At 45.2% G+C, this 21,511-nt stretch overlaps 1 protein-coding gene across 1 annotated transcript; it reads left to right on the plus strand.

The window, feature by feature from the left end:
• Positions 1–11,710: 11,710 nt before the first annotated feature.
• On the plus strand, positions 11,711–20,430 carry NEURL3 (neuralized E3 ubiquitin protein ligase 3). The gene is made up of 4 exons (XM_081923083.1): positions 11,711–11,921; positions 16,162–16,662; positions 17,013–17,066; positions 19,114–20,430. Exons 1-4 carry the CDS (start codon positions 11,894–11,896, stop codon positions 19,341–19,343), a joined length of 813 nt encoding a protein of 270 aa, XP_081779209.1. The 5' UTR covers positions 11,711–11,893; the 3' UTR covers positions 19,344–20,430.
• The last annotated feature ends 1,081 nt before the right edge of the window (positions 20,431–21,511 follow it).

Genomic DNA, 21,511 nt, shown 5'->3' on the forward strand with positions numbered 1-21,511 from the left:
AAAATGGGGTGCGGAAGAACCTGGGTTAATGTTAGGTCACACGACTCCATCTGACATTCTTCCAAGTGCTACAGGCTGCTGTTTCCCATCATGCAAAGACAGAGTTTAATGTCCATGGGAGAATTTCACATCTCACGAATCCCAGTCTTTATTCTGCCCAGGGCATCTGCCAGATTTAAGGCTGCCAATACACCAGGAAAAAATACCCCACTGGTTCTGTTTCTGTGCTTTTAATAACAGATTAACCTCCAGAATCATCAGGTGATATGTTTAGCCTGGAAAAGAGGAGACTGAGAGGAGATATGCTAGCCTTCTTCAATTCTCTCAAGGGCTGTCACACGGAAGATGGAGCAAGCTTGTTTTCTCCTGCTCTGGAGGGTAGGACTCGAATCAATGGCTTCAAGTGACAAGAAAGGAGATTCTGGCTAAACATCAGGAAGAACTTTCTGACGGTAAGAGCTGTTTGACCGTGGTCTCCCTTGGGAGGTTGTGGACTCTCCTTCCTTGGAGGTTTTTAAGCAGAGGTTGGGTGGCCATCTGCCATGGATGCTTTAGCTGAGTTTCCTGCACTGCAGGGGGTTGGATTAGATGACCCTTGGGGTACCTTCCAACACTAAAGTTCTATGATTCCATGATTCTAAGAGCCTGGTTGCTGGTTCAGGCCAATGGTCCTTGTAGCTTGGTGTTATGTACTGAAGTTCTCACCCTGGGCCAGCAGGGGGATACTGTAGATAGTTATGCAAATGAAGGATCAAAAGTGACGTTCAGTGATTGGATAGTTTTGTATGCAAATGAAGGATTGAAAAGTGACATTCAGTGATTGGATAGTTTTAGAAAATGGCAACAGTTACATTGTTCTGGAGCTCTATATAAGCAGGCTGACTGAGCTCCTCAGTCAGTTCTGTTCCAGCTTACAAATAAAGAGCTGCTTTGGAAGAATCGCTGTGTCATCTGCTATGTCTACCCACAACTTAACACTCAGCATCCTCTTCTCACAGTGACCACCCAGATGCCTTTGAGAAGCCCACAAGTCACACCTAAGTGTAACAGCAGCACTCTCCCCACTTGGGACACCCACAACTGGGATTCAGAGGCACCCTGTGGGCAGCCAGGACAAGGAGGGGGCAGTCCATTCTTGCTGAATTTTGGTGGGAGACTGATCCTGAAGCTGGCGGGTACCATCCAGCGGGCAGATGTGTAAATATTAATCAACTGGATTACTTTTCCTGGTATGGAAATTAAGTTATTGGGTGAGAGCCCAGCTGCAGCTGCTTAATGTTGTCATTTCTGGTGGCAGTTAAAGGCGAGGATGTGTCCCAAGTAAGAAAAGGTGGCAACCCATGTCAGAGAATGTGCAGTGCTCAAGACCTCACAACCCAAAGAAGGTCAGATTTATCTTCACAAGCGGAGGCACACATGGGGACCTTCTCCAGCACAAGCCTCACTGAAATCAACAAGAACTACACAGGAGCCTTCCCTGGTTTTAATTTGCTTCCCTAAATTGCTATTAAAAATGAATACATCTAAGAACAGACTGCCAACTGGCCAGGAAAAAAGGTCTGAGTCGCTTCTGTGCGGTATGTAAGGGATCATAGAATTGCCGTGTTGGAAGGGACCACGAGGGTCATCTAGCCCAGATTATTGGAATCTTTTGTCCAATGTGGGGCTCAAACCTACAACCTTGAGATTGAGAGTCTCGTACTCTACTAGCTGAGCAGAAGCCGTAAAAAAGGCTGGCAACCCAATATGAGCGGGTTTTAAAGTAAGCAAGGGCAAATTTGCCCCACCTCCACCCCCAGGCCCCTCCCAGTCTTGCCTTGGGCCTTTCGGGCCGTAACTGAAAGGAGAGCATCCATTTGACTCATCAGGAGTTTCAGAGGGGAACTTGCCCCCTTTGATACCAAAAACATGCTTTCTTCACACACTGTGGGGTTTGACTCAAATCAGAGTGCCTAGTCAGAGTGAAAGAGAAATTTCATTTGCAAATAACCACAGATTTCAACCCTGCTCAAAATTAGAGGAAGGAAGACCAAATATTTACAGAGGGTTTCTGTGTGGCTGTCAAGTGGCTGTCGAGGTTGCCAACTTTTCCAGGCAGGGCTTGTGTGTGTGTTTAACAGCTGCCCATTAGGATGAAAATAAGTATCTCCCTGCCCCCCCCCCTCTGCACTGCAGCGTAAAGATGTGACGATGGACAGGAATTTATTCCAAGAAGCTGTTAACGGCACAGGAGCACGGCCTGAAGAAAATGTTGGTAACAGTCGAAGGCCTGATTTCTCGGTGCAGACACACGCCCTGCACCTCTCCATGGATTTTTGGGTTGTCCAGTTTTCAAACAGCCCCTGTTTTTGCAGGGCCTTGATTTGTAGACAATAGCAATAGAGAGTATTTATCTGAGTGGGTCCCAAAATGGGCGATATTTCCCCCTGAGGTGTTATGGAATTACTTGGGGGGCACTGAGGCAGGGGGGCAGCAGAGGGGGGGTGCTGTAATTTGCTATGCTTTGAAAAGCTGGCATCAGTATATCAAGTTCATCAATTTTGTTGAGTTTGAATAAATGCAATTAATTGTTGCTGTTCAGAATTTTACAGTGGTACCTTAGGTTACAGACGCTTCAGGTTACAGACTCCGCTAACCCAGAAATATTACCTCAGGTTAAGAACAGAAATCGTGTGGCGGCAGCGGGAGGCCCCATTAGCTAAAGTGGTACCTCAGGTTAAGAACAGTTTCAGGTTAAGAACGGACCTCCAGAGCAAATTAAGTTCTTAACCTGAGGTACCACTGTATTGTGTTATTATCTTCCTTAGTGGGTCATGCAAACTGCTATTCTGAATGCTTTTTATAGGGTAGGGGACATCAGGGATGAGTTTATAGAACCAAGGGGGCAATGGACCAAAAAGGTTCGGGAACCACTGATTTATCAGAATGCTGTGAGAAGCTTGCCTGGCTAGTTTTGACATATCAAGCTGCAGTTAAAGGCACAAGAGCTGAGTGGTGAAGGTTTCTGGTCAGCTGGCAACCTGGCCTACTCCTCCAACACCGATGCCTCACCGTTGCAATGCTGCTATTTGCTTTGGTTTGAAAAGTGCCTTAGTCTTCTACTTCAAAAACAACGAATAAAAAATAAATAAAAATTTTAAAAGTACATTAACGGCTTGCTGTTTTATCTACCTATCTCACTGATTCATGAATCAATTTTCTGATAAATAACATTCTGAAAGCACACCATCACCCACACATTTTGCAGATGGAAAGACTGAGGCTCAGAGAAAGCAGTTTGCCTAAAGTTGTTCAGCAAATTCAGAGCAGAAGTGAAATTTGAACCCAGGACTCCCTGGTTCCCACGGCTGAGTCTGCCAGATTTTGAAGTCAGCCCTGAAGCTGCACCTTTAGCAGCCAGTGGGCCTGCCGTAACAAGCGGTGATCAAACATGGGGAAATTATTCACCAGCTGATCTCTGTGAAATTTGGCTTTCATGACGTATTTTCTGCTTCCAGACCCTACATTATAGGCTCTCTTTTTATTTGGAAAATACAACCTCTGTACTGCTCCTATGTTTTGCAACTGTGATTATGTTTTTGTTTGTTTGTATTTTTGATTTGACATTAATTTTAAAAACAAACTTCAAATGAAATTAATAGGGAAATGTGTAAACATCTTGCAAGTGAATCAGGATGAATGCTCATGATTATATAACCACACCACAAAGAAATCACAACAATAAAGACTGGATTACGGCATTTATAGGCTGTTACTATTTTGGGGTGGGATTTGAGCACATCCCAGCAAATTCAGGTTGTGTAATTATAGCTCTTGAGCAGCAAACCCACTTCCCCAAAAGACCAGAGTTTTTGCAATAAGGAAAAAGAGATGAACATGCATTTTGCATTCATGCATTCACAATGTGCGGCAGATTTCACACTCAAAGAAACAGCCACCAATGATCACTATAAGACAAGCAGGAGTGCTCGTAAATTTGAATCCATCTCACGCTGGGGAGTTTCCTGCTAGATTGTGCTCCAGGTTCATAGGCGCCGACTCCATGGGGCCTGAGGGGGCCCGAGCCCCCTCAAAAATTCGTTTGGGGGGGCTCCGCCCCCCCAATAATTTAAGATAATTATTACCGTATTCTTCCCTCAAAAAGAAGAAGCGGCTGCTTTCCTGCATTCTGCCTCAGGGTCTTACTGCCCACCCTCCTCTGTTTCCTTGCTGTGTTTGCTCAAACGGAACAAAGAGCAGGGAAAGCCCCTCCCCTCCAGGCAAGCAGAGTGTCGTCTCTGTGCTCCAGGAAGGGGGGGGGGGAGAGAGAGAGAGAGAGCAAGAGCACTCGGGAGCTGGCTGGCTTGGGTGGGTAGGTGAGGGAAAACTTTTGCCTTCTTAGCCAGCTGCTTCTCTGCACACCCCTCTCGTGCTCCTTGTCCGTTCTGTTTTTCCTTCCCTCCCCACTTAAAATGTGGTTTAAAAGCATGGATCCACAGGGATCCTCAGGATCTTTGCATTGGGTCACCCCAAATTCACCATCAGATCACATAGCATGTCCATGGCTACAGCCTGCCCCCCCAAAAATCACGCACCCACTGTTGCCTGGGGCTGCAATGGTGCAAAAACGTGGTTACAAAGCATGGATCCACATGGATCCTCAGGATCTTTGCATTGGGTCACCCCAAATTCACCATCAGATCACATAGCATGTCCATGGCTACAGCCTGCCCCCCAAAAATCACGCACCCACTGTTGCCTGGGGCTGCAATGGTGCAAAAACGTGGTTACAAAGCATGGATCCACAGGGATTCTCAGGATTTTTGCATTGGGTCACCCCAAATTCACCATCAGATCACATGTCTGTGGCCACAGCATGAAGCACAAAAATGATACATCATTAATATTCACCGCCCACGGCGGCAGCCAACCTCACAGGTTCACTTAAGGTCGGGGCAGCCCGGGGCTCGCCCCTTTTGTTCCCCCAGCAGCAGCGGTTTGGAGGTCTTGGGCCCCCCCAATATTTTTTATAAGTCGGTATGGGCCCCCCCAATATTTTTTATAAGTCGGCGCCCCTGTCCAGGTTAATTAGCATGTGGGGGGGGGGTGTCCCGTTTGGATTTTCAGACCCTGAAACATTCCAGAGCTGACTCTTCTCCTATAAGCGGTTATGTTTCATTTTGAGCTTAGACAACTATAGCTCTTTCCCTCAGAGGAAGTGGTCACACGAACGGTGTTTTAAACCTGAAACTATTAATGACAACCGAAAAGCACATTTTGGTCTCTCACTGTACTGGCCAAGACCACAAACATGAAACTTAAACTAATAATAATCTCACAATAATATGCAATGCTAGAGAGAGAGAGAGAGAGTAGAACAGCCCTGCTGTTGAGTTTTTATTGAACTATTTTCAACCCTTGTTTCTATAAAGATAGCAAAGGGGAAGTTCCAGAGCCCAGAAGAAGCAGGATGTTAAGCATCAACACCACCAAGCTCCAAAATCTTGGGCCCGGCTACACTGCTCGCTTCCTCCAATGCAGATTACATTTCCCCATAATGCGCTCCTGGAAAGCTGGGCTGAATTCCTCTGGCTTTGCTTGTGGACTCTGCCTCCCTCTGGTGGCAAAGAGCTCAATACCTTGGCTGACAGAAATTAAACTGGCACACACAGGAGGCTGCGGGCAAAAAATAGCAGCTGAAGGTGAAGAAGATCAACGTAGCATTTTTTACATATCAGTGTGTGTATTGGTGCTTCTAGTGAAAGTCTGAAAGCGTCTTTGCTGTTCTGGAATATTACACCTATATTTTAATATCCTGGAGTAAGCAACAAAATAAAGACTCAGTTCTGCATGCCAGGGGAAAGTCCACTGTTATCAGTGGCTATTGCTTAGTGCCAGTGTCGTTAGAAATACCGTATTTTTCGCCCTATAGGACACACTTTTTCCCCTCCAAAAATGAAGGGGAAATCTGTGTGCGTCCTATGGGGCGAATACAGGCTTTCGCTGAAGCTTGGAGAGCGAGAGGGGTCTTCACAAAAAGAAACACCCCCTCCATCATAGGCATAGCCAGGATTTGTGTTGGGGGGCTAGCTTTATGTTAGGGGGAGCAAAACTGAGCTATCTGCAATGCAGTTGGTCAGTTAGTTAAGTATTTGAATTATTTACTTGATTTAGGGAGGGCAGCTGCCCCTCCCTGCCCCTCCCCAGCTATGCCCATGCCCTCCACGTCAGCCTGGGTATCGGGAATAATCAAAGAACAATGTTTTGCCAACACCAGAAAAAACTATTTATGTATGCAACCATGGCTGCTTGAATGATATATGACCAAAACTGGAAAGAGGAATTGGCTCCAAAAAGAGACAACTGGCAACTGATGGAATACGCAGAGCTGGCAAAACTCACTGGAAGTTTAAGAGATCAAGACAGGAGACTTGTTTTTTAGCAGAATGGGGGGAATTTATTGAATACAGTCATACCTCAGGTTACCGGTAAATATGCTTCAGGTTGAGCATTTTCAGGTTACACTCCGTGGCGACCTGGAAGTAATGGAACACATTACTTCCGGGTTTCACCACTCGCGCATGCACAGATGCTCAAAATGACATCACACACATGAGTGGAAGCGGCAAAACGCCACCCGCGCATGCACAGTTGTGTGTTACGTTCTACTCAGGATGCGAACGGGGCTCCAGAACGGATCCCGTTCGCATCCAGAGGTACCACTGACATGTGGCCCCCCCAAAAGTTGCTCAGAAAGGAATGTGGCCCTTGGGCTGGAAAGGGCTCCCCACTGCTGTTCTAAATCAAGCTCTTTGGCATTTTGACATCCTGGATTTGTAGCATGAGGAAAAGGGCACATCAGCTGCTGTAGCTGCAATCAGTCAAAACCAGGAGGAGATGTAGCTGCTTTTATTTGTGGAAGACATGGAGAACCAGAATCCATCTTCCTGGATTCTCTCAAGAGAAAGGCAGTTTATTTGGCGATGCTGCTGGGGGAGAGAACAGTCACGTTCAGACCTAAATGATGTGCCACCAACTGCATTCCTGCAGTTTTGGGGTGAAATCCAAAAGGCATCAGTTGCCTTGTATGGGGGGAGGCTGAACCATAATCACACTAATCTAATAATGTGCTGCTCTTCAAAGGTATTTCTAATGTCTGGTGCATCAGGGAGGCCCCTCTGAATCCAATGTTGATAACCGAAGGGCTCTGGGTTGACACCTGATGAAGAATCGCTGGAACTGTCAGAGGAGGAGGTGGACGCAACAGCAATTTTAGTTGCAATCTGTGAAAATGGGGGGGGGGGTCAGTGGGGCTGCCTTTCTCAAAAGCCATTTATTTCTGCTAAGTGCAGGTTCAGTTTCCAGTTTCCAATGAGAACTCTGGTCACTGAGAGCAAATGACTATTATCAGTTTCATTTTCTAACTAAAGAATGCTGACTGATTCACTCAGGAGAAACCAGCTGTATTCCTGGAAATGCAGTTAGAGGTGGAGGGATCCAATCCAACAGATATGGCATGAGCAGCACAAGTCAGGTCAGTTTCCAAAACAAAACTTCAAAATGGCATCACTGCCTGGGGGGTGAAATATATTAATAACCAGAATCACTGGCAATATATTGGCCAAATCTTGTGCTGTACCTGCTGCAATCATGCCTGTTTTCCAGGGAGGTTTTCAAGCTCTAAATCTAACAGCAGTTGGGAGAAAGAAAATCTATTTAGGCTGTAATCCTAATCCCACTAGCAAAACCCATGGAAGAAGACTTATTTGGGAGCAGAGGCGTTCCGAGGGGTTGGTGAAACCAGCCCCTTTCCTTCTCGCACGTGGCATTTTTTTTCAGGGGAGGGGACACCAACAGAGTTCCTTCCCAACGGCGCAAAGGGACCTATGTATGTATGAGCTATAAAAAAACACATGTGTGCACCTGCTTTTATCAAGCTGGTTTTGGACAACAACTCCTGACAACGCCAGCTATATATCCAATGGTCAGGGATGATGAGAGTCATAGACCAAACCACCCAGAAGGCAACAGCTTGGGGGAAAGCTGATTTAGCCCTGGTAACAACAGCAACAACTTTATTATTTATACCCTGCCCATCTGGCTGGGTTTTCCCAGCCACTCTGGGCAGCTCCCAGGAGAATAGTAAAAACACGATCAAACATCAAAAACTTCCCTAAACAGGGCTGCCTTCAGATATCTTCTAAAAGTCAGATAGTTGTTGGTATTCTAACTGTGCTAACTTATCATAGGAGATACAAGGTTTATTTACACAGATGTACAGGCTGAGAATAAGATGGAAGGCTCACAGTATCCAACAGATCCATCTCCCCATCAGATTTATTGGAGGGTCTCCAAAGACTCAGGTTAGGATTCTGCACAGAAAGCAGGTCAGGACTCTCTCTTTCAAAACCAGTTTCAGGTCTGCCAGTCTTTTTATTTCTTCCATGCACAGACACATGGATGATATCAGCCACGAGAGGGAAGAAAGACTCCCTCCAAAAGACGCTCTGGCCCTTGGCTCCTCAGGCAACAAATCCCCAGTATTTGGCCAACTCTTTAGTTATGTAAAGGTTCTTCCTCCCAACAAATGAGCCAGGCTAATCTTGTTCAACCAATTTGACTTCATCAGCGGTTTTGTTTTACAACCATAATCACAGGGTTGAGGGAGCTCCCCTCCCCCCCAAGAAAACCCCCACACTTATGTAGTCCAACACCCAATCACATTGTGCATTGCGGAAAGTCACTTCAGTGCTGCTTCACCCCCGGAGGAGCACTCCATTGTCCCTTGAGAGAGAGAGATGCGAAGAACAACAACAGACCACTTGCATTCCTGGAAATAGCATCACCTGCACTGGGCAGGTAGACTAGAGATAGACTAGAGATAAGCACCTCATTGCCATATATTCTGCAATTTGCAGTGTGTAAGAGATTCTTTTAAATAAGTTGTTAGAGTGACTGTACTGCAGGTGGGCAGGTCAAGATCCAGTTTCACTTTATAGAGCATGCATCTACCGTGTGCATGACTATCTTTTTGAACTCTCCCGTAACTATAATTACAGACTGCATGTCTCTGAGATGTTGCTATTTCACATAAAGAGAAGCAACCCGACTCATTGGGACATTGCACAACAGATGTAAAGAAACAGAAACTGTTATAGTTGACTGGTGAGCACACACGAATCTAATGTATAGCCACCAAGAGGCACCACTAGATTCTAAAAGGACTTGGGGCACAGTGTCCATTTGCTAACATATGTACCTTTAAATTACAAGTATTTATCTGTCGGCCAATTAATGTGATAGGTGGCTAGGGACTAAGCATTCTGTATACACTTTGTAAGCAAAGTGTATGAAGAAGCTTTGGCCCTTCAGTGGTTGTTGGACCATGTTCCCAGCATCCTCAGCCATTAGTCATGGAACCCAATAACATCTGGAGGATCAAAGGTTAGCCACCTCTGGCCTAAAGCAACATGTAGGAATAGGGATGGGGGGGGAGGCAGAGTCAATTCAATTCACATTTCAAGGTGAACCTACCACATTCACAGTTTCCAAAACAGTCTTCCTTCACGCAGCACAGAGTTGAACTGTGGAACTCCCTCCCACAGGAGGCAGTAATGCCACCAACTCAAATGGCTTTAAAAGAGGATTAGGCAAATTTATGGAGAGAGGGCTCTTAATGACTACTAGCCACCAATGGCTGCACTCTGCCTCCATTGTGGGAAGCAGTAGGCCTCTGAATTCCAGTTGCTGGACACCACAGGGGCTCCTGTGCTCAGGTTCTGCTTGCAGGTTCCCATGGGCATCTGGTTGGCCACTGCAAGAACAGAATGCTGGACTAATATAATACAATGCAATGCAATACAATACAATATAGTGGTACCTCAGTTTACGAACTTAATTTGTTCTGGAAGTCCATTCTTAAACCAAATCATTCTTAAACCAAGGCGTGCTTTCCCATAGAAAGTAATGGAAAATGGATTAATCCGTTCCAGACAATTAAAAACAACCCCTAAAACAGCAATTTTATATGAATTTTACCATCTAATGAGACCATTGATCCAGAAAATGAAGGCAATAATAAATGTACTGTACTATAAAATAAAAAAGACAGCATTGTAGATGACACAAATTAAAATTATTATTTTTTCTTACATGCACTGATGATAGTCATTGTTTGGATGGGGGGCTTTTATCCGTTTCTGCAGTCACACAATCAATCAACCAGTAGCTGAACTGGGTCCATGGGGTCACGAAGAGTCGAACACGACTAAATGACTAAACAACAACAACAAGTGTTGTGTGAGTGCTCGGGACTCAACAGCGACAGACTCAACAGGAAGCCTCTGATTAGCAGCGAGGGACTCAATTTACAAATGGAAGACACTTAACAGGAAGCTTCCAAGGCAAAGTTCACAAACCAAAACACCTACTTCCGGGTTTGCAGCATTCTTATTCCCAGTTGTTCATAAACTAAGCTGTTCTTCAACCAAGGTACTAATGTATGATATAATAATTTATTTATACCCCACCCATCTGGCTGGGTTACTCCTGCCACTCTGGGTGGCTTCCAACACAGATAAAAACATAATAAAACATAAAACATTAATAGCAAGAATCTGATCCAATATTAAAAAAGTCACAATAACTTTAAAATAAACAACTTAAAGGAATATTCAATAATCCATTAGAATCTAATAGTAAAGAGTAAAATGAAACATCATAATAATGAAACAGTTTACACTTATCAATTACAATAACGAATTACTAATCTATAAACAATAAAAATAAAAGCAAATCACAATGCATAAAATACCAAAAAATCTGCAAAACCATATAAAAGGATGAAATTGAGAAACTAGGACACGCAAATTATAAAATTATTTATTTTGTATATCCCTAGAGGGGTGACTGTCCTGATCCAGAGGGTTCTTCTAATGTTCTTATGCCTTTAGTACATGAGCCCAGCCAGACCTGTGCAGAGAGAGCAGCCGGATACACTTGCCCCAGACCTCAGAGTGCTAAGCTGGCCAGGAGGCCCCAGGGACTGGCCAGAATTGGCTGTCCTGCCCCAGGCCTCCCAGCTGACCAGGGACTCCTGACCAGGCAAGCTCTGCGTGGGCCAACATCTATCAAAACAAAGCTATCTTTTCAAAATCACATATCTTCAATTTTTTCAATGCAGTTCTGCAACCAAGTAATGTGTACACAAATGCAAATACAATGGTAAAGAGAACATAAAAACACCTGTATTAAGAAGAGATAACATGCATAAGTGCATTTTATATGGGGAAATTGCTTTCAAAAATGTGTGTATTTGTGAAAATTGCATAGAAACGTGTTCTGCGCAGAAGCATATTTAGAGAAATTTGCACTAAAATGCTGATGAATTGTCATAAAGACTTTTTAAAAAATATCTTTTGTAGAAATGTGGAGAACTGAATTTAATACTGGAAAAATGAGAAACTAAGAGAAACCTAAATTGTCATATTTGCCCACAGCTTTATACGAATGCGAAGTAATATTAAGATATGACAATGAAAGCTAGCAAGTACACTGAAACAGTGCAAAGTAAATGGATTGGGTCAACAGGAAAGAGGAAAGGGTGGAGTCTTGCTAGCTTGGGCTGGAAGCCAGGACTCTGAAGTCAGGGATGTGGCCCTGGGGGTGTGGCCCTGGCTCAAGTTACCTCCGCACACACAATAAACTGGAAATCCCCCTAGGATCTTGTGATAATGTGAAGGGAAACTGCACACAAGCCCCACACTTCCATGATTAATGTTTAACTCCCGGGAGTGCCCCAGGCAACTCAGTAAGAACAGCTTGCGTCCCTGGCATGGCAACATAAACTCCAGCCTATCCCCCAGCCAGCAGCACCAAAGTCTTCAGCCTGAGGAACAGCGGCCTCCTGGCAGTGATGGGTGCCTGCCTTCGCCCCTTGGAGGGTAAGAACTGGCTGGGGTTTTGAGGATGGGCCCTGGGTGAAAATGCAAAGGTGCTTCTGGTGGGTCAAGGTCCCCTGCGCTGCAGAGTCAGGTGATGGAGGACCCATCAGGTCTGGGACTGGTTTCACAGGGAGCATAACTGAGGAACTCTCCCACAGCCCTTGCTGCTCGTTATGCTCACAGGCTATGGCTGAGGTCAGGATCTGTGTCAGGGAAGAGCTCTGGAAAATGTTCTCCTTTCTAGGGTGCAGTTCCGAAGGAAAATGTTCAAAAGAACAAGTGTGCCTCTGTGTGCATCTCCCTCAGCACTGAGAAACAACTGTCAGCCTCGGCACAAGGAATTAATGCATGGAATTCGCTGCCACAAGATGTGGTGGCAGCCACTGAACTACAGTGCTTTTTTAAAAAATGATATTGGTTTATATATATTAGCAACTATGCCTTAATGTAACATTTTAATATATAACTGGGTTTTTGTAATATTTTGTTTAAATTGTCTGTTGTTGTTTCAGTTTTCTGTATACTGCTTAGAGATCATTTAAATATACTAAGTGGTAAAGGAATTAAATAATCAATCAATCATGTGTACTCCATTATATAAAGACATCTGAGCTGGCTGCTCCAAGCTCAGACTGCATGCCCTTTTCGCAAATTTTCACCACTTTGAAACTAACCTAAGTTTTGCTGCCTGTGATTTCTGGATGCTGTATGGAAAAGCACATGAAACTGACCTTTGAAGAGTTTGTAAATAAGCCATTTTAAACTTACTAAATGTCTGGTCTTTTTCTATGTTAAGTCGAAGAGGGAACTTGGGAAGGAATATTTTAAAGGTCTAACAGCTTATATTTCCACGCTTTACTTTGCTGCAGGTTTTGTGTCTACTGGGGTTCTCTCACCCTGAAACCTGAATCTTGGCATCCAGTGAAATCTTTTATACATCATTTTTCCTCTCTCAATCAACATATATTAAATGTTTATGGGGATGGTGTGTGGGTGGTTTTGGAGGTTGTTGTGTGATAAAAATTCTCCAAAAGTCATCAGTGAACAAAGCATGCCGTTCATTGCTCCTCTGCCAAAATTTCTGCTTTGAATGGTCTCCAAGACCACATTTATTTTTTCACTGAAACTTGCGATAAGAACTTAAGCATGAATGTTCTTTGAGTCTAGTGTAGCAGAGTGTTCTTCTAATGGAGAGCAGGGGCTTTGAGCAGACAATCCTCTTGTTTGGACCTTACTTTAGGCTCAAGTGGGTTCTTGGTGGCTCCAGCAGGACCCCCCACTGGGCACCAGCACTACAGCCTTTTCCCAGGCATTTTATGGCACGTGATTGGCTGTTTCTTATTCACCACCAATTTATGGTTCGTTTTGGTTAACTAATTATAGTGTTGACTTTGCTAATTTTTACGGGGCACAGTGATTTAAGGAAAAGATGAGTAAATTGGTGCTGTGGGGCTTTAAAAACCTCCTGGTAGCGTGCTATATAGGAGATTTTATGCATGAGTTGGATACAGAATGAGCTGTTGTTTAAGATTGTTGGTAAAGGGATATTTTGTACATCTACTTTGGCCTTTTATATGTGCTTGCTGTCAATTTCTGAGGTTGCAAGAGACACCACAGCTGACACCAGCCTCTAAGAAGCTTTAACCTCTGGCCAAAGTCGCTAAGCGTCCACCTCAGCCAAATTCACTCACAACCCAGCCCAACTACCGGGTGTAGTCTGCCTCTGACTCCCAAAGCTCCTCGGTTATACTTCTGGCTGCTTGGACAGTTTAGTTGATTTTAGAAACCTGCTTGCATAGGCTGCTCTGATAAGCCCTCCTTAGATAGGGAGCCACTGGATCCCTTCTGATCTTCACCAGCAAAACGTTAACCCACTAAGGATGAATTTGCTTAATACTCAGGTCTCATCTATCCATTTTCACCCCAGTTTTCTGTGGTCTCCCAACAGTTGACTCCCAACTGACATTTCCAACTGGCAGCCAAACAGAGTCCATTGTTTCACAGACCTATAAAGATGAATTTTCTTAACACAGTCTCCTATAGATATTAAAAAAGCAAGAGTCTCCTCTCCCCACCTGTGAAAGAGGCCTCAACCCAGCAATAGCACAAGGTCTCAAACTTTTACAGTTTCACCCACACAAAGTAGCGCCTCAGAAATCTTTTCCAAATCACAAAGCATAGACATACAGACAGCATTTCCTCAGAGAGCACAAGGTGGCTCGCCCTCGCCCTCTCCATTTTCCCCTCCAAACGCTCCTATGAGGTGGGTTGGCCCGAGAGATAGTGCCTGAGCCAAATTCATCCAGTTTGCTTCATGATTAAGCGGGAATTTGAACCCTGCTCAACTTTTAGTTTTCTTTTAAAGAAATATTTTCACCAGATCCACTCTGGCTCTCCAGGATGATAACAAGTGAATTTACCGCACATGTCAATAAAACATAACTGTGTTAATTTATTCACAGACCACTGGCCACATATAACAATCTACTGAATGTCAAACACCTTTCTCTTCATTTGAAGAGAAAGAGTCAGAAAACGATTATAGATTGTCTAAGGAAAAGGCAATATGCAGAAATATTTTTCTTCAAGGTTCAGGATTTCTCCTTCTGTCCCTCTGTGCCCCCAGTGACCCTTCCCCTATCAGAACAATAAAGGATTGTGGCCATGATGTTCTGATAACAGTAACCGCCAACTGCTCAAATGACATCCGGGATCAGGGAATGAAAGAGAAGCTGCTTTCTTCATAAACTATAGCCCATTTTCACATGCAGTGTAGCTCTCACACACAGACACACAAAAGCAAGCCCCCCCTCATGAAGGTGGTTAGGCAGAGCAATGGGGGCAGGACCAATGAGACTTCACTCTAAACTGGTTGAATGGATTTTATGTGTGAGGAGGCAAGCGCAGGCTCATCAGATGAGGCCAGGTGATCATGAAATGGACTTTATGCCCACATGATTTTAGGGGTATACAAAGTTCAGGGCCTTTTTTCAGCCGGAACGTGCCAGAACTCAGTTTCAGCACCTCTCAGGTGGGCGCCATTGCCATTATAACGGAACAAGGAAGGCGTTCATAGTGAGTTCCAGCACCTCTTTTTCTTAAAAAAAAAATAGCACTGACAAAGTTGATATCTAAGCCTGGAGCTTATTTATCTATACAAAATATTTCTGTACCACGATAGGCGGCAGGAGTTCAGCTGGGAGCCAGTTGTGGGGGTGCCTGGTTGTGCCCCTCTCAGGATTTGCACCCAGGGCCACCGCCCCCCAGCTACGCCACTGCACACAGTTTAACAATGCCTGTGAATTAAATGCATTAACATTAACCTGAGACATTTGGAGTCCAGTTGTCCTATAGTAGCATATAATTGATCAACTTTTTGTACTTGATATGTTTTGGCATAGCTGAATCCAGTTTAATAAACTGGAGTATTTATGTTCTATATATACCTGATGTAAAACGTCAGCATCTATAGGGAAGTTATTTTTGCAAATGATATTTCTAGTTGCTTAAACAAAAACCCACAAACCTGCATATGGTTCAGTCATTAGAAGAACTGTTGCCTCTTGTAGCCTGAGGGGTTTCAGTTTCCTACGCAGGAGATGTTACTACAGTATGATAAATGGAAAGCAAACCCAACCAGGATCTGTTTGTGGCCTCTGCACATCTTGTGCTGCCGGTAGTGACACCTAGTGGTGGTCTCATATTTTGCGGGATCTTGAGCCACATGCTGAGCCTGCTTCTTTGCGGTAGAGAAAGTCAGAGCAGAACATGGATGTCATCATTAAAAGCACAGTGTCTACGTAGCATTGGGCACCGAATTCCACTTCCTGAGAATCCTGCCATGATGTCTGTGGAGATGAGCGGACCTTCTCAGAATTCCTGTTAATGACGCCATGAGACCTTTTGCAAGGAAAGTGCATGCTGAATTGTAGCATGCACCCTTATAATTTTATTAATCATGGTGTCTCTTATTGTTAAGTTGTGGGTGAACATATCAGACGGCACAAGCGATTCTTCAAACAGTTCTTGTTTATTCACAGGCCAGAACAGAACTGAACTGAAGGGTTCAGCCAACCTGCTTATATAGAGCTCCATTAGAACGCAACAGTAACCATTTTCTGTAACTATCCAATCACTGAATGTCACTTTCGATCCCTTATTTGCATATGTGGACCTGAACAATATCCCCCTGCTGGCCCAGGGTGAGAACTTCAGTACATAACACTTATGTCTCCCACAGGTCCAGATGCCGCAAGCCAGCCTCCCAGTGATCCCCTCTTTTTCCACCCTTACCTCAAAGGCTCCCAGGTCATCATGGACGAGTCCCACTGCATAGCGAGCAGAGCAGCCACGTTCTGCAACGGCATTGTCTTCTCCAGCCGGCCTATTGAACTTTATGAGAAGGTGACTTTGAAAATCTTAAAGGAAGAGAGCAGGTGGTGTGGAGGCCTAAGGGTGGGCTTCACTTGGGAGGATCCGTCCCTCATTGAGCCCAGTGTGCTGCCTCCGTATACTTGCCCAGACCTGGTAAAGCAAGGGAAGTGTCGTGCTGCTGTCTTACCAGAAGAATATGAAGCAGAAGGCACCATTGTCAGCTTCTGGGTGGACAACCAAGGTTCTGTTTTCTGCAGCACCAATGAGAAGTCAGAAGGTTTCCTGGTGGTAGATGGCGTCTTGGTCACAAGGCCTCTCTGGGCTGTTGTGGACATCTATGGAAGGACCAAGGCAGTCCAGCTTTTGGGTAAGCAGCTGAAGCATCTAAACTCAGGAGTGGGGGGATCTTGTTCAGCATGAGGGCCACATTCCCTCATAGGCAGCCTTCTGGGGACCACAGGCTGGTAATGAGTTGGACCAGAAGCAAAGAGTGGGTGGGGTAATAGTTGTGACTGCTACATCTCAGCCATACAAAGGATCAAGATTTCTCTACCCACCCTTCTCTCCTCCCATTATCGCTGTTCAAATATGCTTTCCAGCTGGGGAAAGCCCTTGAGCATGGTGTGTGGTGTGGCCTGGCAAGAAGGCATGGGCTGTTGATGGGTAAAGGCTGCACTTGAGATGCAGCAGCCTAAAGTCTCTCTCGTTCCCTTTCAGGTCCCTCCAGCCTACCAACAAATGCTGATGGGCTCGGCCTTCTTCAACAGAGTGGTGAGTATCTGGAAAAGCTGTGAGTTGCCCTCAATTTCCTCTCATTATTTTCTTTTAGCCCAGGAAACCATCCCAGAAACAAGCTCTCCCCAGGGCACTTCACTGCCCAGTGCAAATTTCACTTTTATTGTTTTGGCTTCCATGGAGCTGTAATTTTGTATTTTATACTTTGTATTTTGTCTTATTGGTCCATTGACCATAATAAACATCTAACTGACCAAACAGATACTACAAAAACACACCATACATTTTTGTTTTTCTCTCACAAGAACACAGACCCTGCTGAGGCCACCTTTGGAACTCCCTGTCACAGTGGTTTTCAACCTTTTTGAGTCCCCGGCTCCCTTAACCAACCACATTCTTTCTGCGGCTCCACTGTGGAAGCCACTTAGACTGGGCTTCCGTTACAGGGTGTGCATAAGTGCATAAGTGGGAATGTGCCCATTTGGCCCTGCCCCTTGTCAGCACCCTCTTTGTCGCCTTGCAAGTGGGAGCGCACTGCTCTGTAGGGCCGAGCTGACGCACTCCATGTGGCAGCCACAGCCTACCTTCCCCCAAATCAGTGTGCACATGGTGTGGGGGGGAGTGGAGAGGGAAAATGAGATTAAAATCCAAAGTAGAAATACTATGTTATTGCAGGGAAGGAATAGCACACATGCAGACATGGTCCTTCCCTCACACATTCTCCCTGTCCCCATAAAGCTGGGTGACTGTTAAAGAGTGGGGGGGTTGGCTGGGGGGGGAGGTGGAGAAGAAGAGGGAGGTGGGATGTTGGGGGTAGCAGGACAGGGAAGCACAGAAGGCACTCCTCACTTTCAGGGTTATTTTTGAATCCCTCCTTACAGAGCACACATGTGTCCAGGAACACAAACCATCAAGCTACTTTGCTATTTTCTTGTATTTCTCAAGCCCTCTGTGTAAAACTAAGGAACTGTTAGTTATTAAGCTTGCAAGGGTTTTTGTTTGTGGGGGGGAGAGAGATATTAAAAAGATATACAGTCATGAAAAAGTGTTTCCCCACTTTCTTACTGCTGTTTTATTTTGGGAAGAAAATGGGCTGCAAGTCAAAGGTGTCTGCTCCTCTGAATGTTCCTCAGAGAAAGGCAGAGAGATATGGACTGCAGGCTAATGACGGGGTGCTCCCCCAGGGCTCCCCTCAACATTCCTCAAGTCACCCACGGGTGCCACAGCACACGGGTTAAAAACCAGTGCTCAATCATATAAAGATGCACCAACTACGGGTGGAGGATAAATTCTGTTCAGTTCACATTTTATTGTAAATCTACTCATTCACACTTCCTGAAACAACAGGGGAGTCAGTGCACAGCTACCCTTCAAAATTTGTGCAGTTCTCCAACCTCCAAAAAAGTGCTTTAAATGCACAAGCCACTCACCAAACCCCACCAGCTCCCCCTGGACTCACTCACTCTAGTCCAGTAGCTGAATCAGGAACAGATTAATCCTAATTAATAAATGCAGCTGAAAACAAGATAGCAGTGTGGACAGTGAGTGCAAGCGAGGCAAAGTACTGTCAAAGCTTTGTCTCTCTAGCAGCATTCCCGTCATCCTCAGAGAACACAAATAGCATGTGATAAGTCCAAAGGCTACTGCTGCTTCCCCACTTGGCTAGGCTAGGCTCCTTGTGCACAAAAAGAGGCTCCCATGGACATGTGCAGAGTGCCATTCCCTCCCCCATTGGGTAAAGGGTAGTCAGTGAGAGAGGGAGAGCCAGGCAGGCAGAGCAGAGGCTCAGGCAGAGCTGCTTGTTCTGCTCATTTCTGGCTGCTGTCATTGTGATCACCCCCTACTGGTGCTCATCTAGCACAGAGAGAAAAGTTTGTGAGTTCTCAGGACTCATTATTATTTTAAAAAAAATGCAAACTGATGTGGAAACATGACAAACTGAAGCTAAGCTTGCGAAACCAAAATTGACAGACTTGTTCATCATCCCCCCCCCCCTTGTGGTTAAATAGCATAAGTAGGAAGAAGAGTGTGCTGAAGAAGTATTTCTATGTTTCTTATTCCATGTCTTTTGTATGAAATACAGAGTCCACCTGTGGGGATTTCCATGCCTTTCCTGAGGAATGTGCTGTATGCTTCGGGCAAAAAGCCAACACGATGATGCTTCCTTGCTCTCATGCCAACTTCTGCTCCCACTGCTCCCTGAAAATTTTCCATACCACCAGTCGCTGCCCATTGTGCCGACAGGAAGTGAAGAAAATTATTCGCATCTCTGTTTTGGCAGAAGGAGAGAGCCCAGAAGTCTGGCCGGAATAAGCAAAGAATAGGGAGCTCCTGTGGTGACAAAAGTATGTACTAGCAAAGCTCCTGAAATATTTCAAATCTTGATGGGAACCCGCCGAGGTGGAGAAGACAAAGGCTGACTTTAAAAGAGAGATGCACAATGAAGAGATCACTGGCAGAGAAGATGGGCTGCTGAGATCTTTCTCACTCTCTCCATGGCCTGAGAGGGAGGTGTATAAAAAGGACTCTCCATAATAAGACACTTTTGCCTTTAAAAAGCAGAGAACCAAGGTGCTAGATTCAGAACAGTGACATCTAAATTCAACAGGAGGACTGAAACATGTTAAGGAGAAAGTGAGGGATCAAGCAGATGTTGAAAATATCCAAGGGGGGAGTGGAGACTGCGCTGGGAGCAGAGTGAAGAATACCCTTTATTAACCACCCATTTCAGCAGTAATTTTCTCTCCCAGGCAGTCTCAGTGTTACAGTTTAACCAAAGCCATTGTAAACTGCTTTTCATGTACACCTTAATCTTATCTCACAGCCATGCAAAAAGTGTTTGTCTTTTAGGCTGTTAGATAGGAACAAGCAGATGGCAGGTAAACCAAGGCAGGTGCAAAGTTGATGTCCATTGAGAGAGATAACTCTCCAAACCGGACAAAATGGATGGAGTCTTCAAGGAGCAGGAGAAACACAACTCTATCATGAACTGAACAAATGATAGGAGTCAAAAGTGTTGGGAAGCTGGTTAGGAGATTCCAAAAGGGGCAGGGTCCCATGGGCAGCAGGAGGAGCATAAAGCAGCCTTCTGCCCTCCAGATGTTTTGTAGTTCAATGCCCATCAAGGCAAGGGGTGGCTGGGGCTGGTGAGGCTGTAGAGTTGTCTGGAGGGCACCAGGTTGGAGAAGCCTTACAGAATCCACTATATCAGCAGAGGAACAGGAAGCCCTGAATTCCCCAGGAGGCATGAGATGCCTGCTGTCTTTCCTGCTGTTTCGTGGAATGGGAAATTCCCTTTCCAGGAAGAGGCCCAAGACTTCATCATTCAAGTAGGAAACACAGGGGCGATTCTGTTGTGCTTTATTCATTTGAGATCAGTCTACCCATTTTGCCCCAGGAGAGACCAGAGGAAAGGGGGTGGGAGCAGGGATGAGAGAACCACATGGATAATGACTGTGGCTACAGGTTTCCAGGTTTTTTCTGGCCCTGCTCTTGTGCCTTTAACAAGTTTGAAATGCAGAAAACCAGCAGGTTAAGTTTTTTCTTATTTGATAAAAGAAATGATGGGCCAAACGTCATTTGCTAAATTTCTGTCAGCCTACTTTTATAGACAGGGACACAGGTGGCGCTGTGGTCTAAACCACAGAGCCTAGGGCTTGCCGATCAGGTCGGCGGTTTGAATACCCACGGTGGGATGAGCTCCTGTTGCTCTGTCCCAGCTCCTGCCAACCTAGCAGTTTGAAAGCATGTCAAAGTGCAAGTAGATAAATAGGTACCGCTCTAGCGGGAAGGTAAACAGCGTTTCTGTGCGTTGCTCTGGTTCTCCAGAAGCGGCTTAGTCTTGCTGGCCACATGACCCGGAAGTTGTACGCCGGCTCCCTCGGCCAATAAAGCGAGATGAGCGCCGCAACCCCAGAGTCAGTCACGACTGGACCTAATAGTCAGGGGTCCCTTTACCTTTACTACTTTTATAGACAGGTATAGAACAAAGTCACCTCGCCACCTTTTGTTTCTTGTTGTTTTAAGCCTTAGGTTCAGTGACAAGCCTAGGTGCCATCTTTTTAAACTATTAGTTTTGTCATCGAACTCTGTCCTTGAGACAATACATTAGGCCAACCAAAAGGTCACTAAATCCTGAAAACCCAGAAGGTTCCACACAAACTCTTCATCAGGCCAGATGGGAGTGGTGGAGGGGAGAGTCCCGAGAGGGTGAAGAGAGAAAACTTTGTTGGCCAATGGTGAGGCTGTGAAGCCTGAAAAGCAGGGAAAGGTAACACGTTCCAGTGAGGCAGTTTGAGTGATCAGGCAGGTATCAGACAATAACGAACAATGCTTGATTACCTATCTGAAAATACAAGAACTGCTTCACATCCAGGGCTATCTGCATCCGTTAGCTGCTATTATTCCGCAGGTACTACTGGTTTTCATCATTCCACTTTATGTATTTGTTTTTATATATTTTTCTATGCCTTCGTAAACTA

The sequence above is a fragment of the Podarcis melisellensis genome (assembly GCF_964234715.1).
Source record: "Podarcis melisellensis genome assembly, chromosome: 8".
Taxonomy (NCBI): domain Eukaryota; kingdom Metazoa; phylum Chordata; class Lepidosauria; order Squamata; family Lacertidae; genus Podarcis; species Podarcis melisellensis.